Source organism: Micromys minutus (assembly GCF_963924665.1).
Source record: "Micromys minutus genome assembly, chromosome: 29".
Classification (NCBI taxonomy): domain Eukaryota; kingdom Metazoa; phylum Chordata; class Mammalia; order Rodentia; family Muridae; genus Micromys; species Micromys minutus.
Genome location: NC_137964.1, coordinates 13,559,620 through 13,569,656, shown reverse-complemented (window position 1 = coordinate 13,569,656; position 10,037 = coordinate 13,559,620). Strand labels below are relative to the sequence as shown.

Here is a 10,037-nt window from a genome sequence, read left to right as displayed (position 1 = left end):
AAGAAACCCTGCTTTAAATTTAAGAGAGGAAAGAGAAGGGTGGGGACCCCGGGTCCAAACTACAAGTATAGAGAGATAGAAGGCAGATCTGGGGTTGATGGAGGAGTGGGCAGAACCAAGGATTAACTATTTAAGGCAGTCTTCCCATTTGAGATAATGAAAAGGATTTGGCATTAGTATTGGTGGCTATACAACTTTATAAATATCTTTTGTTTTAATGTAATTAATTTACTCTTTAATTAATTATTTAATTAAAATACTATTTTAATTTATTTACGTAATTAGGGGACTACACCCAGGGCCATATGAATGCCAGGTAATTGTTCTCTCATTGAGGAACTATCCTGAGTGTGAATCTTACAAAAATACTCAAAACCACCAACCTAGGACTGCTAGGCATTTGTCTAAGATACCTTGAGCTCAGGGGTGACTCAGAAGTAGTGTTTGCCTAGAATCCCCCAGTGAGGGGCTGGGGGCATGGCTCAGTGGTAGAGCCCCTGCCTAGAATCCCCCAGGGAGGGGCTGGGGGTGTGGCTCAGTGGTAGAGCCCCTGCCTAGAATCCCCCAGTGAGGGGCTGAGGGTGTGGCTCAGTGGTAGAGCCCCTGCCTAGAACCCCCCAGTGAGGGGCTGGCAGTATGTGTGGTGGTTTGATTGAGAATGGCTCCCATAGGCTCATATGTTTGAATACTTGGTCCCTATTTGGTAGAACTGTTTGAGAAGGGTTAGGAGGTGTGGCCTTGTTGGAGGAAGTATGTCACTAGGGGTAGGCTTTGGGGTTTTTTAAGCCATTTCCAGTGTTTTTTCTCTGTTTCTTACTTGAGGATTGGTATGTGAGCTTCCAGGTACTTCTGCTGCCATGCCTTTGCTCGGCCACCATGGACTCTAACCCTCCAAACTGTAAACCCAATTAAATGCTTTTTTTTTTTAAACAAGTCGCCTTGGGCATGATGATTTGTCATAGCAATAGAAAAGCTACTATGCCAGTGTGGTTGCAAGGCCCTGTGTACCGGCCCAGGTCTTCAAAACAAACAAAAAAGACACACGCAGTTCAAGGCTGGGGCCAAGTTGCCAAGTTACCTGCAGAAGCTGGCAATGCCCATCTGTGACCCTGGCACTTGGGAGATGAAGACAGGAACATCAAGACTGCCAGGCGGTGGAGGCACATGGCTTTAATACCAACATTTCAGAAACTGAGGCAGGTAGATGGATCTCTGAGTTCAAGGCCAGCTTGGTCTACAGAGTGAGTTTCAGGACAGCCAGGGCTGCACAGAGAAACCCTGTCTGGAAAAGCCAAAAAGAAAAAAAAAAAAGTTCAAAAGTCATCTTCCGTTACATAGAGAGTTTGACGTGAGAACCTGTCTCACAGAGAAACAAACAAACTTGCAGTGACATAGAGTAAGTCTCAAACGGTTTACATAAACAAGGGCTGTTCCAGAGGGTGGGTTCTTTCACTGGAGAAGGAAACAAACATTCGGAACTGGGAAAGATGTGTCCCCACGGGGCACAGGTTACATGGAGGGCAGTGTCTGGGAGCTGCTTTGGGGCTGGACCAGGTCAGGGCCAGCCTACCATACAGGCTCTCCCCTCTCCTCGCTTCCTGGATGAGGTCGGATGGCCAGAGGGTGGCTCCTGGCACCCTGAGTTCAGGAATCCTAGGCATGCGGTTCTGGGCCCAGATGGAGGAGGGGAGTCTCCCTCCCAGGGCCAGGGAGTAAGGTGGTACCACAATTTAGACATCAGCTTTGGGGTGGAGGTGGCTGGGGGCGAGGGGCCAAGTGGAGGCTGACCCTAAATGGCTGCTCTTCCTGGTTAGCTCTGGAGTGGAGCCCCCGAACAGAAGTCCACTTAGCCCCTCCCGGTGATGGGCTGGGAGCAGGGAGGGGTGAATTCATATTTTCAGGTCTTTCCTGCTCTCCTGGCAGCCCAAGTGACCAGCAAGTGTAGGCCAGAGGTGTTGGAGGTGGGGTGAGACAGGACCAGCCCCTGAGCCTGGTCAGCCTTGGTTAAGTGCTGTGGCAGGCATGGAGTTCAGCTGGAGGCAGCCTCACCCTTGGTGCCTGCTTCTCCTGGTACTTCTGTGGCTTCCCCAAAGCCTGAGTCTAGGTGAGTGGAACTCTTGCAATGGATGCTCTTAGCCAAACCGGAGGCCCCTGAGGTTCTGGGAACCCATTCGACCTCCCGGACTGGGAGAGCGGGGGAGGGGAAAGGGAGCCCCACGAAACTGCCACACTTATCTCGATTCTCACCTTTGTCCCCCATGGCTATAGACCTGATTCCCTACAAGCCGCAGATAACCGCCTGGGACCTGGGAGGGAAGGTCACAGCCACTACGTTCTCTCTGGAGCAGCCTCGGTGCGTCTTTGATGAGCACGCCTCAACTAATGACACCATCTGGCTAGTGGTAGCTTTCAGCAATGGTGCGTGGTGAGGACTTGGGGTAATGGGGTGAGGGCACAGGCTGAGGGGAGGTGCCCGAGGTTCTGGGTGGATGACAATATTGACTTTGTCTATGGATGTGGGGGACAGGGTTGTAGACTGGCCAGGGATGTGTTGAATGCAAAGTGGGCAAAGCCCGTCCTCTGGGATCAACAGGGACCGCCTTCTCCTCCTTTTTTTTTTTTTAAGGCAGGGTCTTCTGTAGCCCAGGAAGCCTTAAACTTCTGGGGGCTTGCTGCCCCCACCTTCCATGCACAACCATATTTAGTTCATGTGGTACTGGGATAGAGGCCAGGGTTTATGCATTGCTAGGCAAGTACTCTACCAAACTGTTAAATCACAGCTTGCCCGTTTGAGACGCTGGTCATTTTAAGACAGTGCTTCTCGACCTTCCTAACGCCAACACCCTTTAATACAGTTCCTCATGGTGTGGTGACCCCCAACCACAAAATCATTTCACTACTACTTCATAACTGTAAGTTTGCTTCCACTATGAATTCTAATATAAATATCTCATATGCGACCCTGGGTTGTTGGATTCCCCAAAGGGGGGGGGGTCGCGACCCACAGGTTTAGAACCACTGTCCTAAGATATTCTGTTATGTCATCTAGAGAAACCAAGCTGAGGCTTTTCAGATCGCTTCCAGGGACAGAAGCGGTCCGCTGCTCTCTATTTTTTTTTTTTTTTTTAAATAAGTGTTCTGCGTTTGTTTATTTCGTGTATGTAGCAGTCCAGATGTGTTCACGGGCAATTCGGAGGACAGCTTGAGGGAATCAGTTTTCGTCTTCTACCATGTGGTCCTGGGGATCAAACTCAGGTCGTTAGAGTTGGCCGCAAGCGCCTTTAACCGTGGAGCCATCACACCATCCATTCTATTAACATACTTACCACAGCCACAGCCCCCAGCCCCTGCTCTTGCCTCTATCTGTCCCTTTCTCCTCCAGCCTCCAGGGACTTTCAGAACCCAGAGACCGCTGCTAAGATCCCGACCTTCCCACAGCTGCTGACTGACGGCCACTACATGACATTACCCTTGTCCCTGGATCAGCTGCCCTGTGACGACCTGGCCGGTGGCAGTGGGGGTGTCCCCGTGCTTAGGGTGGGCAATGACTTCGGCTGTTACCAGCGACCCTATTGCAACGCTCCCCTCCCCAGCCAGGGCCCTTACAGGTGGGTTGTCAGGAGCCCCTGCTCTGGGATTGGGTGTCTTCAGGGAGGAAGGTGGGACTTCTTGGTCAGACCCTGTCCCCTCTGCTTAGTGAGACCTCAAAAAGACCTTTCTTTCTCCCTCTCCCCATCCCTCTCCCCCTCTTCGGTGTCCATCACGAGATGAAGAGTCCAGGTGCCCTCAGAGAGGCTCCATAGTGGGAGCCCAGACTGCAGGGTGAAACCTCCCTCGGCTCCTTTATCCATGCAGGCAACAGCATCTTCCTCACAGCCGTTCTGTCCCGCCCCCTTCCCATCAGCCACTAGTGCTGGCTTCCCTCCATCGGTCCATTGGGCCCACACTGCTTTCTTCCCAGAGCTCCCACCCCTGAGAAATTGCCTAGTGCCAAGTCTTCCCTCCCTCCCTCTGGGCCCTCAGGGGCTTCCAACAGGCCCTGGCCACACCCTTAACTCCACCCACATGCCTTTGCCAGGGCTCTACCCTCTTTCAAAATGGTTGGCCCCACAAATTCCAGAAACCTAAACTTCTATTTTGTTGTACTGGTATTGAGCCCAAGAGTTTGTGCGTTCTGGGCAGGTGCTCTACCACTGAACTGAATCCTCAATACTTGTTTGTTTTTTTTTTTTTTTTTTTTTTTTTAACCTTTTATTTTGAGACGAGATCTCGCAAAGTCGCCAGGCAGCCATTGATTGAACTTAGACTTCTCTTCCCTTAGCCTTTGGAGTACCTAGGATATCAGGCCCGTGGCACCACGTCCACTTGAGACATCCGAGTCTTACCCTTGTCCCTAATGCTTTCCTGTCTTTTCAGTGTGAAGTTCCTTGTAATGGAGGCCGGCGGCCCACCCAAGGCTGAGACGAAGTGGTCTAATCCCATTTATCTCCACCAAGGTAGTGCTGGGGTGAGGGGGGTCTAAAACTAACTCTAACCCAAACCTGAAACTCTTGCGGAAGCAAGGTGGGATCTGGGTCAGCTACATCATAATGGCACCAGACTTTTTTCCCCTTAGAACTAGACACTGAATCTTATGCACACTGGGAAGTACTGTATACCACCCCCTCACTGGGGGATTCTAGGCAGGAGCTCTATACAGAAGTATAATCACAGGTTTCTTTTTACTTTATATATTGAGATGATTTGACTAAGCTGATTCTGAATCTACTCTGTAGCCCTCGATGGCCTTGAGGTTCCCTTCCTCGTCCTCCCAAGGAACAGATTACTGGTGTGCCCCACCAGTTCTATCTACCCTTGCTTGGGTGCCCAGCCCCAGCCTCATTCAGCCCCAGGTTCTCTCTACTGTGTGCAAGGAGAAGAGCCCAAGCATCATCCTCCACCTAGAGGCCATGTTGGGGGTGGCACTTGCTTCAGAGTTGGGCAATTGCATAGGGTGACAGATGCCTGTCATCTGAAGGGCTTCAGTTCCAGGCTATAGGGAGGAAGATGTGACAAGGTGAATCCTGAGATCTGCCTGGTGTATGTGGGCCTGTGTTAGGGAACTGGAGGGGAGGGAACAGTCTAGAAGGTGAGTGCAGTGTAGAAAAGGTTGGAGCAGTGGCTGATCCAGGCTGGTGGAAATGGACAAGAAAGATGGGCTCAGGAGGCTCTGTGGGGCCATGGGACAGTCAGCCTTGGGGTGGGTAGGCAGCCTCTGATCGGTTCCTATGTGTGCAGGAAAGAACCCTAATTCCATTGACACGTGGCCCGGTCGGCGCAGTGGCTGTATGATTGTCATAACTTCCATCCTTTCTGCCCTGGCCGGCCTCTTGCTCCTGGCTTTCCTGGCAGCCTCTACTACGCGTTTGTAAGTGACAGCAACGCCCTGCGGGCACCTCTTCCACCTGTCACACGACCCTTCCCTGCCCTGATCCCTAGATCCTGAGAGTCTCCCCTGACTTCAGCAGTTCTGAGCTGGCTGATACCCTTCCAGGCAGTGCGAGGGAAGTTCCAGTCTGCGTCTGTCACTTGGGTGGCAGGCAGATGCGACAGTAGCTCGTCTGAAGGCAGGGACAGGGTTCTTCCTCTGGGCTTTGTCTTTTCTCCATGAGGCCCTGGAAGCGTCATGGTAACTGCCACCAGGGTAGGTTATCCGGGCACACCTGGACGAGGTGCCTCTCCAGCTGCCTCAGAGGGAAGAGGGACTGGGGAGAATTTAGTAAGGAAAGTGCCCCCTCCCCCGCACATACAAAGAGTTTTAATCCCCAGCCCTCACATCAAATCCAGATGTGGTTGTGTGTGTCTGTAACCTAACTCATGGGGAGGGGCGGGGGGATCCCTAGAATCTGTGGGCAGCCAGCCAATAAAGGTTTGAATTAAAGACCCTGTGTCAAAAAGGTAGGACAATATTGGCGGGATGGCTCAGTGGGTTAAGCCCCTTGCCACCAAACCTGATGACCTGAGTTTGATCACTGAGACCCACATGGTAGAAGTTGTCCCATGTCCTCTGTACACACACTGTGGCATGTGCACCTCCCCCCCCAAACAGATAAATTTTTTTCCTTAGAGGTAAGGTACAGCAATCGAGGAAGACACTTAACTCAATCCCTGTTCTCCACACAGGCACATGCATGTGTGTGCACACAGACAGACAGACAGACACACACACACACCCATACACTACATTTCATCTACCGAATAAAAAGGAGGGCAGGTTAGGGAACAGGCTGAGAGCTGAGTATTCTGGGAAAGGGGCTCAGATATAACATGGTATCCTCTGATGAGGGATGTAACATGTCCCCCCTCTTTCTTCTCTCCCGTGCAGCTCCAGCCTCTGGTGGCCCGAGGAAGCCCCCGAGCAGCTGCGGATTGGCTCCTTCATGGGAAAACGTTACATGACTCACCACATCCCCCCCAGCGAGGCTGCCACACTGCCAGTGGGCTGTGAGCCTGGCCTGGACCCCCTTCCCAGTCTCAGCCCGTAGGCTGGTCTCTGTAGCTGAGGGGCAGAGAGCAGGTTCACAGGTCCTGTGGGGCAGGGGGTGGGACTTGCTTCTTCACAGCCCTTTCTATCTGCCTGGCTGTTTTACCTTCTGATTCTGGTTCTGTCCCTCACTGGGCCTCTGTCTGTAAGTGCATTTACAGACGGTCAAGATCAGCTTGGGCTTACTTAACTTCCTTCATGTAGGGTTGGAGGAGGTGGCCAGCCCACTCTCACCTTAGCCAGACTTCAGAGAACCCAGGAGGAGACAGGTAACACAAGACTGTGACCCCCACACTTAGGAGGCTGAGGCAGGAGGGTCGTGTGCTCCAGGCTAGTCTGAGCTATATAGCAGAAGCCAGTCTCAAGCAAAATACCAAACCACACAACCCTGGGAGGAGGGCTTGTTGGGCACTTAGTGGGTTGGGCTGGGCCCATCATGGGGCTTGGACCATCTTCCATCCCACCCAACAACCAGAGGTGAGCTGCAGTTGCAGAAGGGCCAGTCCCTCAGTCTTTCTGAGATGGGTCTCACCAACATACTGAGTGTAAATGGTTATTAACGACTCTCGGCTACCTATCCCGGTCCCTGTGCACACAGAGAGATGGCTTGCACACTTCTCTGCTCGCTCAGCATCTTTTACTGCTCACGTGCCTTTATGTGCCATATACAGTGTTAGACACGGCCTCGGGTTGCAAAGCTGGTAGTGACTTTGGAGGACTCTACCTTGCTTTGAATCTCAGACTGACACCTGTCCAGATGTGGGATCTATTCCTGTTGGGGAGATGCCATGCCCTCAAACTGTCCTCAGGGTCAAACTCTCCCAGTTAGTTACCATAGTGGGCTCCTTGAGACCCACAATACACTTATCAAAGCAAAAGAGCTCCAGGACAAAGCCAGCATTTCCTGATACCACCACGTGGGGGCGCCCGTGAGATGTAGCCACGTGGCAGCCTGGCCCTGCGCATGCGTGCCAGTTTACTGCTCCATCTGCATTCTTGTCCTCTCAGGGGTCAGGGAAGAATGTATTCCTGCTCATTCAGGCCAAGCCCGTAGAGCTACCATATTGTTCTCTTTAACGGTGACCCTTGAAGCTTCATTCGACTTTCCTGCCCACACTGTTGAACCACCCGACCCCATGTCCTTGTCTGATCCAGCTCTTTGGAAGTTAATAAATGTTACTATGGCAGGAGCGTTGCTCAGGCTGGCTTTACGACAGGAGCTTGTGGTGGTGCCCTGGCGCTGCCTCTTATGGGTCCCTTGATGGCCGCCGATCGGTGCTTTTGGAGTAACAGGGAAACCTGCTCACATTTCAGGATCAAGCAGCCACAGCGACTCTCCCTCCTGGCATAGGCCTCCCTGGCTGACCTCTATCAAGTCAATGAACCTCTGCCTCTGAGCCCTATTCCCCATCTGCCGAACTCCCAGCATTCAAGTGACCCCTGGAGAGATAGGTAGAAGCTGCACCCAGCCAAAGGACCCAGTGGCCAGAGAAACGGGTGTGGAGCAACTTTTGAAACGGGATTAGATGCAAGCCCAGGGCCCTGTGGGCCAGGAGACGGCTAACCTCCATTGGGTCCCAGCACCTGTGCTTGCTTCCGTGGACCGCTGATATTTGCTGAGATAAAAGATGAATGAAGGGCGGGTGAGATGCCATCAAGTCAGCTGACATGAGTTGTTCCCACGTGGGAGGAGAGAACCGGCTTTGGCAAGTTGTCTTCCGACCCTGACCTCTACAAAAATAAGGCACGCGTGCTCCCCTTCACCGCCTTCCCACCCCTGCGTCTTCCGCACCCCCTCACCTGCAAATACAAGATAAGTAACAGATTTTTATTTTTAAGGTGTAGAAATAAATCCTCTCAGGGCTCAAGGATCAAAGAATCCTTAGACTTTGTGACCCTGGTGCCCTGTGGCTTGCTGTAGGTACTTTTGCAGTCTGTGATGCGACCCGCCGCCGCCACACGGGGGCGAGAGTTTGCTTTTGCAATCTCTACAGAGCAGTGACTATAAAGAAGAAATGGGAAAGGGCAGGCTTGGTGGCACTTGCAGGGTGCAGTGGAGGGGGTTAGGGTGGGAGTAGAGGGGGCGAGGAGGAGGCAGTGGGGGGTGTCAGTTGGGGCCCTGAGGCTGGAGAATTACTGTGATTTTTGAGGCCAGTACTCTGGAGATGGATGGGGAAGCTGGACTATCGGGAGTTCAAGATCTTTCTCCTACACAGTTGGAGGCTAAGCACATACACAGAGAAAGGATAATGGACATCTTTATGCACCAAAAATAAGTGTACCAGGGAGAGTTCTAGCAGATTCCCAGAAAAAGGAGTTCTGGAGGTGGGGCATCCGTGTGTGTGTGTGTGTGTGTGTGTGTGTGTGTGTGTGTGTGTGTATAAATAAAAATTTTTTAAAAGATTTGTTTGTTTTATGTGTATGAGTGTTTTACCTGCAGGTACGTGTGTGCACTGAATTTGAACCTGCTGCCCACAGAGGTCAGAAGAGGGAGACAATCCTCTGAAACTGGGTTTACAGACAGGTGTGAGCCCCTGTGTGTGGTTGCTGGGAGGTGACCCAGCATCCTCTGCAGGAGCAGTCAGTGCCCTTGACGGCTGGCTGAGCTGTTGCCCCAGTCCAGAGACTTGTTTTCAGTCGTTGATCAAGTTTCATGAAGGTGTTACCAACAACTCAAGGGACATTTACATCCCTAACTGCTTGAACTCTTCCAGCGTCCACCAGCTGACGGCTGGTGAGGAGGCTCCTAGGGTGAAGGTGCTGCCAAACCTGTCAGATTGAGCTTGGTCACCAGGGCCTCCGATCTCCACTCACTGCGCGCAGGCGCACACACACACGTTCATAAACGTACATACAAAATAAACGCATTTAAATTTTCCTTTAAAATTATGCCTGCCCATAACATAAACTAATCAATTGCCTCTCCTCACGGGTAATCAACCCCTCCCCCCTCCAGTGCCCTAGAGTCTCAAGACTCAAGTATCAAGATGGCAGGCTGAAAATTAAAGACCTTGCTGTGGCTCTTCCCTTCTCCCTAGAAGGAGGAAAGGGGCAAGCAAGCGGGGAGCCTTAAAATCAACCAGTTTCCAGAGCACAGCAGCATGCTACTCGCGAAACAGCTGGCCTGGCGGGGAAACGCAGACTGGATGTCTCAGACACTAAAGTCACTTGCCGCCAAAGCTAGGAACGCTGAGTTTGGTTCTGGGAACCCAGGTAAAACCGAACGGAGCACAAGCTCACAGGGTTGGCATCTGACCTCCATACGCGCCAAGCCATCGCCAACCCCTCTCCCCTGCAGAATAATAGTAATGTGAAGGTGGGGATGTTGGAGCCATGGCTCAGCAGCTAGCAGCTCTTCCAAGAGGACTCAGGTTTGCTTCCCAGCACCCAGATTGGCAGCTCACAACCAGCTGGAACCGTAGCTCCAAGGGAGCCAGGCCTTTTATGATTACATTGGGCAACCATAAACACATGTACATTCATGCACAAGTAAAAATTAAAAGAAAAAAACTGA

At 51.9% G+C, this 10,037-nt stretch overlaps 1 protein-coding gene across 1 annotated transcript; it reads left to right on the top strand.

Moving 5' to 3' along the window:
- The first annotated feature begins 1,969 nt into the window (after window positions 1–1,969).
- On the top strand, window positions 1,970–7,568 carry UPK3B (uroplakin 3B). Its single transcript, XM_080941378.1, has 6 exons — window positions 1,970–2,104; window positions 2,269–2,418; window positions 3,383–3,608; window positions 4,417–4,496; window positions 5,278–5,407; window positions 6,365–7,568. The coding sequence occupies exons 1-6, from the start codon at window positions 2,023–2,025 to the stop codon at window positions 6,522–6,524; spliced, it is 828 nt and encodes a 275-aa protein (XP_080797504.1). The 5' UTR covers window positions 1,970–2,022; the 3' UTR covers window positions 6,525–7,568.
- Window positions 7,569–10,037: the final 2,469 nt, after the last annotated feature.